This window comes from Hemicordylus capensis, chromosome 2, assembly GCF_027244095.1.
Source record: "Hemicordylus capensis ecotype Gifberg chromosome 2, rHemCap1.1.pri, whole genome shotgun sequence".
Taxonomy (NCBI): domain Eukaryota; kingdom Metazoa; phylum Chordata; class Lepidosauria; order Squamata; family Cordylidae; genus Hemicordylus; species Hemicordylus capensis.
Window position 1 is genome coordinate 63,875,994 of NC_069658.1, and position 19,440 is coordinate 63,895,433.

The 19,440-nt window shown below is 41.6% G+C and overlaps 1 protein-coding gene across 5 annotated transcripts in view; it reads right to left on the minus strand.

The window, feature by feature from the left end:
* Positions 1-19,440, minus strand: part of ELL2 (elongation factor for RNA polymerase II 2) — a 67,019-nt gene that overhangs the window by 26,553 nt on the left and 21,026 nt on the right. For 3 of the 5 annotated variants that reach the window (XM_053293507.1, XM_053293510.1, XM_053293509.1), the window contains exons 3-6: positions 19,027-19,148; positions 14,819-14,978; positions 13,683-13,761; positions 7,407-7,666 (exon numbers count right to left, since the gene is read on the minus strand). In XM_053293507.1, coding sequence (XP_053149482.1) covers positions 7,407-7,666; positions 13,683-13,761; positions 14,819-14,978; positions 19,027-19,148 — 621 coding nt within the window. Of the gene's footprint in view, positions 1-7,406; positions 7,667-13,682; positions 13,762-14,814; positions 14,979-17,017; positions 17,182-19,026; positions 19,149-19,440 lie in introns of those variants that run through there. The other 2 variants (XM_053293511.1, XM_053293508.1) reach the window with 2 other exon arrangements.

Genomic DNA, 19,440 nt, shown 5'->3' on the forward strand with positions numbered 1-19,440 from the left:
ATACAAAATTTAATACAAAGTGGCTTAAAAACTCATTTAAAAATTAGTTAAGAATCAGAACAAAACTTAAAACCAAAATTTAAAAACCTGAATTTAAAAGGCCTGTGTGAGGAAAAAGGTCTTTACCTGGCATCTAAAAGAACAAAGGCGAACTTCACTGGGGAGGCTATTCCATAAATGGGGTGCAACCACTGAAAAGGCCCTCTCCCTGGTAGCCACCTGCCTCACCTTGTTGGGCAGGATCACCCGTAGGAGGGCCTTTGAAGAAGATCTTAAGGGGTAGGGACATATGGGGCAAGGAGCTCTCTCAGGAAACCCGGTCCCAAACCATTTATTTATTTGACTGATTTATATACCACCCTTCCAAAAACGGCTCAGGGCACTTTACATCAAAACAAACAATTAAAATCAACAATAAAAATCAAAACTAAATTAAATAATTAAATTCATTTAAGCATTAAAATCATTTAAAATCAGCATTAAAAATTTAAAACTATAATTCTAATTAAGAGCCTGGGCAAATAAATGTGTCTTTGGTGCCTTTTAAGAAGTTGCCAGAGATGGTGGGGGAGGCTCTTATTTCAACAGGGAACACATTCCAAAGTCTACGGCAGCAATGGAGAAGGCCCGTCCCCGAGTAGCTGCCAAAAGAGAGTTGGCAGCAACCACAGACGAACCTCTCCAGATGATCTTAAAAGGAGATGGGGCTCATGGTGAAGAAGATGTTCTCTTAAATACACAGAGCCTAAGCTGTTTAGGGCTTTATAGGTAATAATCAGCCTTGCATTTTGCCAGGAAACCTATCGGCAGCCAATGTAGTTCTTTCAACACAGGAGTAATATGGTCTCTCCTAGATGACCCAGAGACCAACCTGGCTGCTGCATTCTGAACCAACTGTAGTTTCTGGACTATGTTCAAAGGCAGCCCCACATAGAGTGCATTGCAGTAATCCAGCCTAGAGTTTACAAGAATATGTACCACCGTTTTGAGGTCGTTCATCTCAAGAAACAGACAGAGCTGGTGTATCAGCCAAAGCTGATAAAAAGCACCTCTGGACATGGCCTCACCCTGGGACACCAGGGAGAGGTTGGGACACTAGGATTTAGGGCTTTAAAGGTAAAATCCATCACTCTGAGTTGGGCCCAGAAACAGACTGGGAGCCCGTGCAGCTGATGAAGCACTGGCATAATAAGATCAAATCATCCAGTCACGGTTAATAATCTTGCAGCCCTAATTTTTACCAGCTGCAGTTTCCGGACCGTTTTCAAAGGCAGCCCCACGTACAACGCATTGCAGTAACCTAAGTGAGAGGTTACCAGAGCGTAACTGTAGCCAAGCTATCTCTGTCCAGGTAAGGTTGCAGTTGGTGTATCAGCCAAAACTGATGAAAGGCTCTCCAAGCCACAGAGGCCACTTGAGCCTCTTGTGACAGTGCTGGATCGATGAGCACACCCAGACTGTGAACCTGGTCCTTCAGGGGGAGTGCAACCCCATCTACAACAGGCTGAACATCGTTCACCAGGGCAGAGGAACCACCGATCAACAGTACTTCAGTCTTGTCTGGACTGAGTTTAGCTTATTCACCCTCATCCAGTTCACTACTGCATCCAAGCACCGATTCAGGACAGTCACTGCCTCCCCTGTGTCTGATGAAAAAGAGTGTCTGAAGATACAACTGAGTGTCAGCTACATACTGGATGACAACTCAAACCAAATCTCTTGATGAACTCTCCCAGTGGCTTCAAGTACATGTTAAACAGCATAGGGGAAAGAAGGGAACCTTGCAGGACTCCATAGCATTACTGCCAAGGGGTTGAGCAGAAGCCCTCCAGCACCACCTTTTGGCAATGGGCCCTGAGGTAGGAGTAGAACCATCTTCAAACAGTGCCTCCCACACCCAACTTAGCCAGCTATCCAAAAGGATACCATGGTCAATGGTATCGAAAGCTGCTGAGAGATTCAAGAGAATTAACAGGGTTGCACTCCCGGACTCTTCCTCTCTCTCTACACATAGGTCATACCACAGGGCAACCCAAGCAGTTTCTGTTCCAAAGCCGGGCCTGAAGCCTGATTGAAATGTATCTAGATAGTCCGTTTCGTCCAAGAGTGTCTGGAGCTGGTCAGCCATGACACACATAAGCACCTTGCCCAGGAAGGGAATATTGGCCACAGGCCTATAGTTGTTTACATCCTCTGGGTCCAGACAACATTTCTTTAGGAGTGGTCAAATAATAGCTTGCTTCAATGAAGCTGGGACCACTCCCTCTCTCAATGAGGCATTTAGAACCTGCTGGACCCAGCAAAAAATACTCTCCTTACTAGATTTAATAATCCATGAAGGGAAAGGGTCAAACATGCACGTGGTCAGCTGAACTCGACTAAACACTTCGTCCACATCCTCAAGAACCAATAATTGAAACTCCTCCAGCAAAACTAGGCCAATATTTACTCTGGGCACCTCTCCCAATGATCCTGCATCAGCCATAACGTCCAGCTAATGGTGAATGCAAACAGCTTTACCCTCAAAGTGCTGTGCAAATGCATCACAGTGTGCTACCAAGGATGTATCCTGCCCAGGGCCAGATTTCAAAAGGCTGCCTTCGCATCACCTGGGAGAACCTCGCTGGGCGACATTGAGAGGATGCAATGGTGGATGAAAAAAGGTGTTTCTTCTGTTCCATCACTGCCACAGAGTAGGCTCAATAAAGAGTCCTAACCTACGTTTGCTCAGACTCACCCCGGGTTTTCCTCCGCTTTCATTCCAGTCGTCTCCCAGCTTGCTTCATTGCCCTCAGCTCAGGTGTATACCAAGGGCTCTGCTTTGCGGGAGAGGGCACTTAGGAGCAATCATGTCAACTGCCCAAGCTCCTCTCCATTCCAGAGAGGAACTAGAGCTTCAATGGGAGTGCCTGTCATACCAGCTAGAAAATCCCCAAGAGCCCTCAGGAATCGATTGGAGTCCACCAGTCTCTTGGGGTGGACCATTTTTATAGGTCCCCACCCTTGCAGAGAGGTGTAGCCTCTAAGACTCTATACCTCAGAAGGAAGTGATCTGACCATGACAAGGGCATAGATGACATATCCCCCACTTTCAAATCACCATCCTCCTGTCCAGTCGAAAAAACCAAATCCAGAGTGTGCCCCAATTCATGTGCTGGGCCAACAACATGTTGGGACAGCTCCATGGTTTTCATGGCAGCCATGAAATCCTGAGCTGCCCCGGACAAGGCAGCCTCAGCATGGATGTTGGTCACTCAGAACAATCATTCTGGGAGTCCTCAATGCCAACAGAATCCCCACTCTGTCTCAAGAGCCCAACAAAAGGTACAAGCATTCTGAACTGGCACTCACTTGAACAGGGGGCCTAGAGAGGAAAACAGAGCTTTTATACATTACAGTGACCTCCCCCCATCCCTGGCCCCCCAGCCTATGCTGATGATGCACTAAATATCCAGGTGGACACAACTGAGAAAGACTAATCTCTCTCAACTCCCCCACCCAAGTCTCTGTAATACAAACAGGTCAGCCCCTCCTCCACAATTAAATCATGGATAATAGAGACCTTATTCTGGACTGACCTGGCATTAAACAGCAGCACCAGCAGGCTAAATGACAGGCTGGTAAAGCAGCCCAGAACCCTCCCATTATGAGAACAACCAGAAGAAGGGATAGGAATAAGATGTTGCGCCACTCTCCCCCTCTTCTGATGTGAGACCCCAGGCTATACCATCCCCTACCCATAATCACGCTAACTGAAGCACCCCCAGCTCTCCCCAGGTTTACATCCTCACTCAGGCACATAATTAGAACAGCTTAATTCCCACCCCACACACAGACAGACTTAAGATATCCCCAATTCTCTTATTTTAAACACAAGGCATTAGAAAAATGCTTGATTTTCTTTCCACACTAAAGAAGAAGAGTTCACTTGCGATGCCTTAGGATTACTATCTCAATACTATATGACTACTTTGAACCACCCATGTTATTGGCCACAATCTTTCCTAAAACAATTAGTTTAAGCTGAGCCAATTTATCCAATTTAGTTTTTATTTTATCTTCATATAGTGATCAGTACAAGAGACCATTCCTTTTTTAAATTTTTTTGGAAGTATATCAGTCTTAAGTCCTTTCAATGCTATCATTTAAGACTCCAATATAATAATTGCCTAATAGAAGCTCCCTCCTGTAAGTTAGACCACCCCCCATAATTAGCATTCCCTTTGCTTGATACAGCCACCTAATGGCGCAGTGAGGAAGAAACTTGCCTAGGGAGAAAGAGGCTGGTATGTTTCCCAGATTATGGGAATGTATGGGAGGCAATGGTAAACTCCTCCTGTATTCTACCAAGAAAACCACATGGCTCTACGGTTGCCAGGAGTTGACACTGACATGACAGCACAATCTTTTGCTTGATACACAAGTCCCCCCACTCTTTATTCTCTCTCTCTCTCTCTCTCACACACACACACACACACGGCTGAATCCCAGTTTCATTTTCTGGCCATTTCGCAAATAGTTAGAACAAGCTGGCAAGTTACAAGTGTTGCAATAAATCACAGTTTATTCCAAGCCACCAATGGAAGCAGAAAGCTTCCTCCCCTTGCGTTACAAAGGGAATGAGGAGTGGACAGAGACTCACACTTTAATGCGACTTCTGAACTAGGATGTAACTGGTTAATCTAACCATTTCTTCTGATTCTGTTCTGGAATTTTATAAACTCTTCTCCTTACTAACTTTCTCCTCATTAAATCTTCCTCCTGAAGTTTTCCTACTTCTTGTAAATTTCCACAAAACTTTGCTCTGAATTTTAATTTTATTTGTTCCTTCATAGCACCTTCTTTCCTTGTCTCTTTTTCTTTGATAAAAAAGCTATTATACATCTGTAATAGAGGTTTAAAAGATTAACTCCAAGCAGAGGCGTATCTAGGGAAAATAGCGCCTAGGGCAAGCACTGAAATGGCACCCCCTATCCAGACATCTGACACCCATCTTTCCAATAACTTTACCATAATATCAGCTGAAAAATACAAGTCAAGCTCCTTAATCTTTTAATATTTAAAAAACTATTTAGCAGTGGACGTAGCCAGACCAAAAAATGCCAGAAAATGACAAATTTCAGTATGCTGGGGCTCGGGAAATACCCAAATACTATGTGGAGGTGTATTTGGAAAACTAAACAGAAGTGCCTGTCTAATGCTCTACTATGCATTGTAGCATCACTATTACATAAGTTTTAAAAATAAATGGAGAATTTGACTTTTCCCAGATACTCTGAAAATAATTAAAGGATATGCAGAGTAAAGTGTTTCACTGCTTGGAATATATTATAGTATTTCAGAAAGACAGTTAAAATGAGAGAAAGAAAGCAAGAAACTCCCAGTGGGCCTTAATACTAAGGATTTCACACTGATTCAAAGACAAACTCACCATTAATAGTCATATTATTAAGACATCACATTTAACTCACTTATCACAAGAAGCAAAGTAGAGCAGATAAATACAATCCTAGCTCATAAGCTTCAGCTCAGTATTCACAAACCCTGATTATCTGTACATCGTGCCAAACTAAATATGTGTACAGTGACTAATATTATATTAATTTAATTTTTTTTAATCTGTAGCCCCTTCAGGGAGCTTCCTAAAGGCTGTGGGGTGTGTGTGTGTCTGCAAAAGTTCCCCCTCCCCCTGCTGGCCTCTAGAGCCTCGCAGGGACCATTTGAGCATGTGCAGTGGCCATTTTTTAAAATAATTTTTTTAAAAGGGCCGCTGAAAACAAAATGGCCACTGTGCATGCTCAAATGGCCTCTGTGAGGCCTGGCATGGCCTAGGGCCTCACAGAGGCCATTAGAGCATGTGCGGTGGCCATTTTGTTTTGGTGGCCATTTTTTATTTTTTAAAATGGTGCCCCCCTTCAAGTGGCGCCCGGGGCACGTGCCCTGCCTGCCCCACGCTAGATACGCCCGACTCCAAGACTCCTCAATTCATCTGTGAGGACTTCAAAGGCAATCTTTTAATCTAGGGTTCTATTTTCATCCTGCCAACCAGTTTTCCATATTATTTTATTAATATTACACTCAATTCCTGGAATTCTTCTTAGTAATGTGAGAGAACAAGAATATATTATTTAGTTGTGCAAATGAGGTGCCATGCTAATAGATGGTACAATCATAAAAATAAATCCAGATTTCCATTGCTCAATTTCTCCCTCTCCTTTTTTCGTTTTAACCTCTTTGAACTTTTCATTACTTGTTTGTTTGTTTATTTAATGCATTTTTATACCACCCTAACCCAAGGGCTCAGGGTGGTGAGACCTGTGAGAGGTGTGCATGGAACTGGCGCCTGCCAGTTCAAAGCAAGGGATATCTTTAAGGACAGGGGAGGGTGCTCTTAACCTCCTGCTGCATTTCCCCCACTGGTGCTGCCTTTCTAAATGGTTCGGTGGGGCAGCAGTATACCTCCTTGCTGCCCAGGTGCCTCCACGAACCAGAAGTGCCCGGGGCGCATGTGTCACGTTATGGGCAGTTATGGTCCAAGGAGGCACCAGGGTGGCAAGGAGGTAAGCTGCTGCCCCACCAGACCATTTTAAAAGGCAGCAAAAGCTTTGTTTCAGCGGCCCCCTAGTGAACATTATCTGTTCAGTCATCAAAATGGCTATACATATAGGAATGCCTTATTTTGATCCTCATCCACATTCATTTACTTTGATATAATCAACATGGCAGTAGGTTTCAAACTGCGCTTACCATTGTAATAAAATATAAGCATATTACCAACTTTTAAAACAAAGTTAACAACAATACTATGATATAACCGTTGATCAAGTTGCTGGATTTAGAACAGCCAGTGCCTACACTGTGTAGTGTAATAGATAGTCCTGCCTCTTTTCCTGGATTCCAGGCAAGCTGGAGGACTACTCTAATGCCTTTTGCATATTGCCATTAGAGCAACCAATAGCACAGTCATTAGCCTACAGCAGGTAGAAATAAACTGCTCCTGAATGGTCACGTCTATGGTTGTCCAGGCTTGAACCTGCACCCACTTCTCTTCTTGTCCTCTCTCTTATTCTCCCTTTGCTTAGAGCAGGCCTGCTCAACTTAGGCCCCCCAGCTGTTTTTGGACTACAACTCCCATAATCCCCAGTCACAGTGGACAATAGCCAGGAATTATGGGAGTTGTAGGCCAACATCTGCAGGTGGGCCGAAGTTGAGCAGTCCTGGCTTAGAGGATGTTGCAGTCTGCATCAGTGATTGATCATAATAGGAATGGCAACCGCAGTACTCAAAAGATATCTGGTGGGAATTTTGTGTGTTGAGTACCACAGCTTGGTACAATGAGTAATGAGTACCACAGCTTGGAAAAACAACAAGAAGATAATATAGACCACCACCACAAATAGCCTCACCTGTTGAAGAATAGCTGCAAGGGAATTTCTGTCTTTTTGACTGACTCCATCTTTCAATAAGCGAGCCAGGAGCTCTGGTTTCTTGTAGGTTTTCAGTGCCAGTAAGTGAACCACTCTATCCTTATATGGCCGCTGAGAAATACTGTTGTTTGTATGGGTCTTGCGTATTGTATTTGCAGGGTTGATGGGAGTGGACCTTTTCCTCTCAGGCACTGCATCTGGAATACTTTGTGGTGCTTTCCGAATTTGTACTCTTTTACCTATGCACAAGACAAAGACCATTTTAATCCCTCTGCACTTCAGAACAACAAACAAGTTAACCAAACCTCACTTACAAACACTGAGTGTGAAGGACAAGGACTGAATGTGAAGAACTTTATTCCATACTAGAAATCTGGTATTATTCATAAATATAAGCCCTCGTCAATGTCATGTTCAATACACAGTCTGCATACAAAGTATGCACGTAGAAATCTGTATGCATGTGCAAATGTATGTGCATGAAGCATAACACAGGCTATGTTCAAAACATGTACCGTAGTACATTTTCTATTTGTAACTTGCATTTGGAGGAGGCCTGTATCCAGGTTCACTTTTAAGATGAACATGTCTCACACAAAAAATGTAAACATGTGTACAGACATCTGGATGCACATACAGTGTCTGATTAGAACTATGGATTCACTATCATTTTAGAAATTAGTTATTTCTTCCCTGTATTTATGTTATACATAAATTAAGATATGGTCCACCATCTCAAATTAATTAGTGTTATATGCCAAGACTAAAGTAAATTCTTGCAGTATTTACCATGTTTTAGGTGATGGTAATGGGAAGCTTTAGTCAATGTTGAGGCAATGTCTTTGACATAATGAAGTCTGGAAGCAGCTGACACAACTCTTTATTTTCTCTAACCATAGAAGTATGTACTTTAATGCAAATTTAATGCAAACCACAAACTGGTGACAGTGGACAGCCTGGCTAACCTCCTCTTCAGTGATAAAAAGTGACTGCCTGTATTTTCTGGAGCATTAATAGTGGTATACAGTACTCTTAGTTTACTGACAATTTGAATGAAATGTTTTGTTAGCATCTGTCTCTTTCTACTTCTCATCACTATAACTCTTTTTAATAAAACAAAGCCCAACAATGTCCCATAGGCATGGATCCTTGTTGCTGGTTCCATTCAAAATTTTAGACATACTGCAAGACTGGTCCAAAATTAAGTAGACAAAACCATATGTTCTACTGAGCATGTTTCTGGCATCTACTTATAATTGCAGAAGCCATCTAAATATAAACAACTCTGCCATCTAAATATAAACAACTCTTACAGAGTCAGGTATTACAATTGATTACTTTCTGTTTAAAAACCTCAGTCTTCTTCCTTTAGGAAGCTCTATCATGTCATCGTACATATCCTAAAATGAAAGTTAACATCTAACTTCCAACAGGTTGTAAACTGTGTTTATTCAGATGTTGGTCCCAATGAGACTTACTTCCAAGAAATGCTAAGGACTGTAGTCTTAATTACATCAAAGCTCTTCTACATTTGTGGAGGCCAAAAACTGGCCTGCGCAGCTGAGGAAGGGCTGGGGAGAGCACCAGTGGGGTTGAGAGGAGCCGCTTGCATTGCCACGCAGCTGGAGGTAAGGTGCCCTCTTGCTGCCCCCCCTCCCCCGCTGCCCTTAGAAGACTTTTAAAGGATCTGCCCTCCACCTTTGCTTGTAAAGGGAATCCTCATCAGATTCCCCTTTACGAACATAGCCATCAAACCAGGTTGAACCAGGCCATATCTGACAGGGCCCAGTATGGTTCAAATTCAAACCAGCCATCTTTTTGAGACCAGTACAGTGCGAGTTCAAACTGATCAAACTGGTTCTGCACACACCTATTAGCCTAATCTACATCACAGGGTTGTGACAAGGTTAAACAAAATGCACTATAGAAATGATAAAAGCTAGCTGCCATTTAACATTAGACACATTAATGTACTTTGTAATCTGTATGTACAGAGATTGTGAATATTGCTGTATATGTGTCAAGCATAATGTGTAACTGTATGTACAGATCAATAATCCGTATCTTACATTGGAGGGGTTCAGTTTTAAAATGAACGCATGTAATTCATTCACATTCAGTTACCCCTGCTAACTGAGCAAAGAGGCATTTTTTTAAAGTGGTAATTCTCTTTATTTAGCAGGAGGAGAGCAACTGGCCCTATCCAACCCCAGCACAGCATCCCTCCAGTGGCTGTTGCTTGTGTCAACCTTATGTTTCTTTTTAGATTGTGAGCACTTTGGGGACAGAAAGCCATCTTATTTATGTATTATTTATCTTTTCTATGTAAACCGCTTAGAGAACTTTGATTGAAGAGCGGTATATCAATATCCGTAGTAGTAGTAGTAGTAAAACAGGCATGCATTTACAGACCCCTTTACATACAAACATGTATGAACAGCTCCCACGATGCCTACAGTTCATTATCAAGCCCATTCAAGGTGGTTGTCACGAGATCTCACATAAAGAATCCACAACTTGCATGTTTTAGTCCAGTGCTTCCAAAGTTGAAACACAGTGTTATCTTCTCAAGAAAATCACCACACACTCTCACAACCATGCCAAATTGGCTCAGAAATTGTGTCTTTGAAAGTGTTTCAGTGCTTCATATTCCTTCTACAAATCTTATAGAAGATTGTGTATGTGTGGAGGGAACTTGTGATTAAAGCTGGGAAGCCTTTTGTGCTGTGAAACAATGAGAACTATAAATATTTCAGAGCATACCTATGAAAGAGCTCTTCTACCATCATGGTTGTGAAATACAGTGCATATAGGGATGTGCATGAAACAGATTTTGCATTTCATTTTGAGCTCAAAATGCTTGAAACAGGAGCCAAGCCAGGTGTTTCGATGAAACAAACTTGAAATGTTTTGAGTGTTTTGGCCATAGGGAACAATGGGGAACTCCAAACACTCCATTGTGCCCCATGGGTAGTTCCTAACAACACCAAAGTGGGTTGTGTGAGAGGGCATGATGGATGCTACCTATCACCCAACCCACAAAAGAAATGGGCAAGCGGGCATTTTTTTTAACCTATAGGATCCTAAGGAGGTTTGGGGGAAAGATTAAAAAGATTAAAACAAGCCTTTATGGCCAAAACAAACTGCACTCACAGAGTGCACACTACAAGTTTTGTATTGCAATTTGTAATGTATTTTGCGACCCTGCCTTGCAAAACACTGAAGATTAGAAGCACACAGTAAAAGGGAATCTCTCCCTCCTGACACAGAACACCATGTTTTGCCAAACACACTGCCCAGAAATGGCAAAAAGAAAAAGAAAAAAATCACTGACCAGAATCCAGTCCACTGTCAGCCATAGTGCCTGCACTGCAGTAACATTATTGGTACAAGCTGCTCTCTCAGACACATTATGACTCCTTACTTCAGCATTGCACCTGCCAAAGCAACACCTTAGCAGCAGCAAGTATAGCCATAAGATCAACTAAAGCAATGTCTCAGCCACATTTTGACTGAGTACACCTTGCAATGCAGATTGCAGAGCACACCAGAGCAGTGAGTGAAGCACAAGTTAGTCTCAAGGCCAGAAATGGAAATCATCTTACAGGAATCATCAAGAAAGTACTACACAGAGAGAGAGCTGAGCTGACAATGTCCATTTCTCACCACAACACTCTCACAAACAGACCAAACCACAATTCAAGGCAGGCAGGCACCCAAGTTCTGCCTTTGTCAATCCGAGATCCAGCAAAACCAGACAGTTAATATAGCAGCCATAGCACAGCATATTATACTCCGTGCCGAGAAAAGAAAGCCACAAAATCAAACCTCCCTCCCTCCTCTCCCGATGTATCCTCTTCAGGGCCATACTAAGGGCTCTCTGCTTCCCAAGTCCTTTGAATACATTTTGAAATCCCCCTCCTTTTTTGTTTCCCTCCCTCCCGCCAGCCAATGGGGGCACAGTTGCCCATGACAATACTTGATCTGTATGAAAGCCAACCAAGCAGCAAGTAGATTTCAAGCCAATTGGAAGCCAGTGCCAGAAAGCCAATCAGCAAGGGAAAAAGAGTGCGCCAAAATGGGGTCATTTTTGTTTCGAGCTCGAAACAGGCCCTTTATTTTAAGGATGTTTTGTTTCAAGTTCAAAACAGCACTTTTCGAGCTTGAAACATTTTGCACATCCCTAGTGCACTTTATAGAACTGGATTAAGCTATGAAACTTGCTACTTTGGAAATCAACTAGAGGCATAAAACAGACAGCTTTATGGATTAATGACTGGCAGTACTAGGTTTTTGTATTCATTAGCATCTTAAAATAAATAGGGCTTTATCTCTCGTTAAAATCTAAGAAACCATAACCCTATTTCAGCCCTATTTTCATGTGACAGTGTGCCAACAAATGTTCTGTCATACTGAGTTTATTTTCTTTACAAATAACCACACTCAGCTATGCTGCAACAACATATTGGCAACTTGACTAATATTAGCTTTATTGCATCAAGAGAAATCCTTCTGTAACTAATTTACTGGCAACAATTCAACAGAATCAAAGCACTGCTGTGAAAGTTAAGTATTCAATGCTAAAGAGAAACCAGCTTCATTGACATGCCAGCAACATTACATAATTTGTTTGAGAACTGCTGGAAAATTAATATTCCTCTAGGTATCACTTGGCAGAAAAGCAAACTGTTAGCATAAACAATCATGAAGCTTTGGCATCTCCTGCCTATCTGTGAAATGAGACTAAGAGTTACCTATCTTATAGGCCTACTGAAGACAAAAGAAAACCAAGACTAACAATATTGAAGTATTGTATACACATTACTAGACTAGCTTTCTGAGATTCAGATTTGCTTTCAAATATTGTTTGGCAATAATAGTATTTTGAATAGATAGTATTTTGAATAGAAAGTGCAACAAGTTTCTCAAATAAAGTAAAATAAAATATAAGCTGGAACTATATGGAACAGTTTCAATAACCTTTGCTGCAGATTAGAACGGCCAAAAAAGTAATGTTTTAAAAAAGGCACTCACACTAATCAGATAACTAATGCCCACGGTCATCCCATGCAGCTTCATCCACACCACTGCACTTTTTCAAACTCAGAGCCCAAAAATTTGTTCTCCATTTCCATTTTTAGCTACCCAAGCTTCTCTGACCTAACTTATTTCCACAGCTGCACAAAGTTCCTGTCCTTCCTTTGACTAATTACCGACAACTGAAGAGCGTCACCCTCCAGTCACATAGTAAAGATGAATAATATAGAGTTCCCTTGTCCACCTTCATTAAGCCACATTTCGCACAAACACAATTGATATTTACAATGCTGTTATTACTGTTGCTGCCATCACCAATTCTCTACTTGCGACTGTTACCAAGTACTAACAACCATTGGCAGATATAGTACTTCCAGTTTTAATATCTACATATAGCATACCTTCTAATAATGTCCTTAGGCACCCTATTATTTATTTATTATTCAATTTTTATACCACCTTTCATAAAACTCATCCCAAGGCGGTTTACAAAAATTAATACACATTCAAATTCTCTAAAAATTACATTAAAATATTAAAGTCAATTAAGAATAAATATCAATAGATCTGCTATAGCTGCTAGTGGCAGAACTGTTGCAATCAATATAATTTCAGCCCAGTTTAGGGATCTGATATTATAGTTTAGTAATAACAGATATAGGTTTGATTTCAAAAGCAGTTTAATAATTTGCTAATTAGATAGCAACTCAAAAGGAATTCCATTTGCGTTAGTCATGCTGCAGCTTTTAAGAGCGTGCAACAACAAAAGTTGGCAAAAAGTATTGGCTCAACCAGACTCTCTCTTCCTGTTGCACACATCATTTTGGTCTAGTGCTGACCAAAATTTAAAAATATTGCCTCTAGCTCCAATGTACAGAGGCACCATGCCTTAAAAATAAGATATTTAAAAAGCAATTTGTTTCCATTACACTGACCCTGAATCATGTTAGAAAGTGTCACTCAGCTTGTGGCTATGGTAGTCAGAAAATGTCATTCAAGCTGTTGCTGCAGTCTTCAGATAAACCCAACACTGCCAGATTCAGGAATACTCATGATTAGCAAACAGTCATCCCTGTAGCACAAAAGTGTGGTGTTTGAGAGAAAACCATCTTTTGGCCTTAATTATGTGGCTGCTTTAAAAGCCATACACATACATCAACCACTAAGCAAATCAGAGAGATGATGGTCCTAGAGGAAGACACTATTTTAGACGCCTACCTTCACTGTCTGTGGCCTGCAGAAGCCATTTACAGCTGATCTGGAGCACTAGATATTTAGACCGTGGGGAAAGGCCAAACTAAGTACACAAAGAAAGCACAATGACGATGCAGTTCGGTTTACTATGAACAACTAGTTTGAGCATCCCCCACAAAAATGCATACATATTATTGATAGACTGGTGCCAGACAGTATCAGAATGACAATGGCGTTTCTAGAAGGCTCTGATTTAAACAGCAGGAGTAGCATGTACACCTGGACAATGCTGTATAGTGTAGAAACTGTATGTTTCCACATCCTAAAAGAGTACATCCCTTATGCTCAATATTTATTTAATGTGCAGAAAATCTAGACTTGACTGATCATAGCACAGCTGAAACAATTAAGGGATTGATGCCTCCTAAACCATGAGATGGTTTAGCACATGTGTAATTTGGTAATTAACACCACTTTCTACAACCCTAAATATCATCCAATGTATGTTGTCACCAGTTAAAGGTAAAGTGTGCCATTGAGTCGATGTCGACTCCTGGCACCCACAGAGCCCTGTGGTTGTCTTTGGTAGAATACAGGAGGAGTCTGCCATCTTCTGCGCAGTATGAGATGATGCCTTTCAGCATTTTCCTATATCGCTGCTGCCCGATATAGGTGTTTCCCACAGTCTGAAAAAACACAGTCTGGGAAACACATCAGAGGGATTCGAACCAGCAACCTCTGGCTTGCTAATCAAATCTTTCCCCCGCTGTGCCATTAGGTAGCTCTTGTCACCAGTTAGTGGAGGAAAAAAATCTATTCCCATCCCCCTACAAAAGTTAGTAGATTTAGGGAGCAGCACCCACATACAGTCTTCCACTACCACTAGATGTTGAGATCTTAAATGAACTTCATATTTTGATGTGCCTGAAAGCATTGTGGAAAAGGTGGTGCCCATAGCACGAAGCAGTACTGCATGGGCGTTATGAACCTTGAACAAACCACCCCGATGCAGCCCTAGTGGAAGGCATTAATTGAAAATAAAGATTTAGGACTGTCTGAAATAAGGCAGCAACATCAGAAGACTCAAATTTTACACTGTCACAGTAGTTAGCTTCCAGCTATTACAGAAGTGAGGGGAAAAAAACAACAATCATACCTACATATGGTCCACCAGGTTTTATGACTTTTGTACTTCGGTTGCGAGATTCCTCTTCTGCCTGGGTCATACGTTCTCTGGTCATCTGGTATGAATCATTTGTTGCACATACTGTAATTTTGTCCTGTATAAATCCCAAACAGCTGAGCTGTGAGGACCCAGTACTAAGCAGCAATGGAAGAAAATAAAAGCAAAATAAAATATACTGAATGTAGATTATAGTAAAATTAATAGCCTTTCTAAAAAAACCAACCAACCAACCAACCTACTATTTAATTTCCTTCTAGCCAGTTATAGCCAAATTACAAAATGGAAAAAAATGAAGCAACTCCATTCATCCATTTGCCAGTACTGTATATAAATTTGTTTAGAGCTCAGCAACTGAGTTTTTACAGCAGATCTATGGATGGCAGGAGATCGGGGCGGTGGGTGGGGTTCCATTTCTTAAGCAACGCAAAAGCAGCAGAAAATTGCTGGAAGAGTAAGGCTATGAGTGACTTTTGCTTTGTGTTAAAGAAAGGAGCGTTGGTCACTTATTGTGACGGCTTCCTCTTGCTGCTGTATTTGAGGACATCTCACGTGAGAAGAATAACCTATATGAGATGTCCTCATCCAGCAGCAGAAAATAATTAGTTTTTACATTTAGATGTGCAGCCCTGATTCTAAACATTTTTTTATTTAGAAGTAAGCTAGAAAACCTCGGAGGGCCAGAATCCCCCACAGAATCATTATGTGTGACAATATGAGGACTGAAAGGAAGTGTGTTGCTAGCAGGGTGTAGTGGAGGGGTGAAGCACAGGGATGGAGTGCCGGTACTTCTCGGCTTCTCTGGCTGTGTGTGTGGGGTGGGTGGGGGCATGGCCATGTGGGCTGTCATGGAGAACGCTTGCACTTCTGAACTACATCAGTGGTTACTAGGGACATGCTATCGCCCTCTGGATCAAACTGCTGAGAGTCACCTGGAGTTGGAAAAGCAAATCAGAGAGGCATCAAAGAGAAACAGAGTTGTTATAATGGGAGACTTCAATTACCCTGACACAGACTGGGAAAATTCAAGTGCGGGTATTGACAGAGAGGCCAAATTTCTAGACATACTAAAAGACTGTGCCTTAGAATAGTTGGTTGCGGAACCAACCAGAGAGAAGGTGACCTTGGACTTAATCCTGAGTTGTACCCAGGATCTGGTGTGAGCTGTCAGAGATGTAGAACCACTGGGGAACAGTGACCATAGTGTGATCCAATTCAGATTATATGCGAGTGAAGCACTGCCAGTGAAGTCCAGCACAGATGAGTTGGACTTCAGAAGAGGAAACTTCTCAAAAATGAGGGAACTAGTAAAAGGAAACCTGAAAAGGACAGTCAGGAGGGTCAAACCACTCCAGAAGCATGGAGCTTATTTAAAACCACAATAACAGAAGCTCAGTTGGAATGTATACCATGAAAGAGGTAAGGTACCACCAAATTCAGGAGGATGCCAGCGTGGAGGCAGCAAAGCTATAAAAGGGAAGACTTCCTTCAGAAAATGGAAGTCCTGCCCAAATGAAGAACAAACACTGGCAAAAGAAATGCAAGGAGAGAATAAAGGATGCAAAAAGAGAGCTTGCAACACATATAGCTAGAAGGAGAACAACAAAAACTTGTTTAAATATATCAGAAGCAGAAAATCTGCCAGGTTTGGACCCTTAGATAATGGCATGAAAGGGATTAAGGAGGATAAGGAGAGTATAGAGAAGCTTTTTTTGCATCTGTCTTCATAGCAGAGGATACTGACCATACACCCGCTCCAGAATGGAGCTTCTCAGTCTTGGAGGCTGAGGAACTGGGCCAATTTGAGGTGATGAGAGAGGATGTTCTAAAGTGTCTTGAAAAACCTAAAAATTAACAAATTGCCAGGGCCAGATGGCATTCATTCAAATGTTCTGAATGAACTCAAATGTGAAATTGCCAGCCTTCTAGAAAAGATATGTTACTTGTCCCTACAATCAGGTTCTGTACAGAAGACTGGAACGTAGCTAATGTAACTCCTATTTTCAAAAAGGGATCCAGGGGAGACCCGGGAAACTACAGGCCAATTAGCTTAACTTTGGTGCTGTGTAAATTGATGGAAAGCATACTTGACAAAATTGTTAAACATATAGAAGAACAGGCCTTGCTGAAGGAGAAGTAGCATGGCTTCTGCAAGGGCAAGTCTTGCCTCACTAACCTTTTGGAGTTCTTTGAGAGTGTCAATGGGCATGGATAAAGGTGATCCAGTTGACATAGTATATTTGGATTTCCAAAAGGTTTTGACAGAGTTCCCCACCAAAGGCTCTCGAGTAAATTTAGTAGTCATGGGATAAGGGGAAAGGTTCATGTGTGGATTGGTAACTGGTTGAAGGACAGGAAACAGAGGGTAAGAATAAGTGGACAGTTTCACAATGGAGGGAAGTAGAAAGTGGGGTCTGTACTGGGATCAGTGCTCTTTAACTTGTTCATAAACTATCTAGAAGTTTACGTAAGCATAAACCAAGTAGCCAAATTTGTAGAGCACATTTGGAGTACTGCGTACAGTTCTGGTCATCGTACAGTATCTTAATAAGGATATTGCAGAACTGGAAAAGGTGCAGAAGGGGACAACCAAAATGATTACAGACATGGATCAACTTCCTTATGAGTCAAGGCTACAGCATCTGGGGCTTTTTAGTTTGGAAGAGAAGTGACCAAGGGGAGATATGACAGAGATGCACCTATGTAATTTTGGAGCCTGGACCTAAAGGCCATTGGAGCCACCCCCACCCCCCGCCCAGCAAATTAAGCATCATAATGCTCTGCTGGGCGACCACACTATCATAATGCTCCGCCGGGCGACCACACCACCCAGGACAGACTAACAAGGATTTGAGGGCTCCCAGGAGCTGTTAAGGCCCTGGACTTCGGCCCCGAAATCCAGGGGGAAGAGTGCCTCTGTAGAGGTGTATAAAATTATGCACACAGAGAGAAATTTTTATCCTTCTCTAACAACACTAGAACCAGGGATCATCCCATGAAATTGAAGACCAAGAAAAGGAAGTACCTTTTCACACAGCACATAAATCTATAGAATTTTCTGCCTCAGGGTGTGGTGTTGGCCACTAGCTTAGATGGCTTTAAAAGGGGGCTTGGACAAATTCATGGAGGACAGGTCTATCAATGGTTACTAGCCTGAGGGCTATAGTCTACCTCCAGCCTCAGAAGCAAGATGCCTCTACACGCCAGTTGCAGGGAGCAACAGCAAGAGAGAGGGCGTGCCCTCACCTCTTGCCAGATGCTTCTCAGAGGCTTCTGTTGGGCCACTGTGTGAAACAGGATGCTGAACTAGACAGGCCTTGGGCCTGATCCAGTAGGGCTGTTCTTAAGCAAGCCCTGCTGAGTTCAGAAGAGTTTATTTTCTGTAATTATGTTTAGAACTGCAGACTTAAAGTCCATCCATCAGCTCACAATAACATCTGTGTTTCTTCAAGATCAAATATTTACAAAATGGCAATATCTATTTGAGGTAACTGTTTAAAGACATTCATTTCAGGAGTTTCAGCTTGTTTTGTTTTTAACTTCCCCTTCAAATTGCATGTTCATATGCCAACTACCTTCTCAAATCCCGGTGCATAAGATTAAGGAATCTAGTGCCTACCTAGGCTGCAGCCACAATAAGAATGTATTAGCTTTTCAGGGGCAACTTTTTAAAAAATTCATACTGAAGTTCTTCAAAGTATACTTGTGTCAAGTATTAACATTCCTTCCACTCCATCCTACTTCACATGCATGATTTATCAGTACTTCCTGGGAGCCTTCTCCATTTTTAGAAAACTGAATAAGAAGGCATGCCAATCTTCCTGCCTTCTTTTTATTAATGTGTGAACTTTGTTCTGAACACCTCTGGAATTTATGTTTGCATACCTGCTATAAAAACAGATACCATAATCTAAGCTGGACATTACTGAAAATGGCAACTGTACACTAGATAACAGAAGTAAAAGACCAGAGTCTTCTGCTGCCTGAACACAATGATGTTTAACACAAGATGATTTCTTCTCATAAAGACATTTGGATTCTGCAGGAGGCCATGACACATTTGAAAGCAGTACCAGATCTGATACTACTTGAAGGAGTAGTGTCCTTGTTTGATTGTTCACTATTAAAACAGTTCATATAAAAGGAATAAAGGAATTAAAACATACTCTAGAAGCAACTGCTTACCTTGAAACAGTTTGCTGGACACAGTCAAAGCTTCCCTGAGGATTATCTTTTCCAACATTTGACAAATAGAAATTAAAGGTATGTACTTCATTTGGGAGATCGATTTTGGGAATCTTGACAAGCTGAAAAGCAATATATAAATGTAATATTACTGCTATATTATTATTAATAATAATAATAATAAAAATAATAATCATCAAGATTATTTTTAAAGTAATCTTACTTTTCTATACTCACAAAAAACCTGCAATGTAGAGTGTTATTCTCACATAACAGATGAAGGGACATCTGTGCACAAGAAAGAATTGGAACTTACAGCACAATCTTATGCACGTTTACCCAAGAGCTAGTCCCACTGTGCTCAATGGGACTTCCAGTCAGCCAACATGCATCCTTTATTCCAGTTCTTCTTAT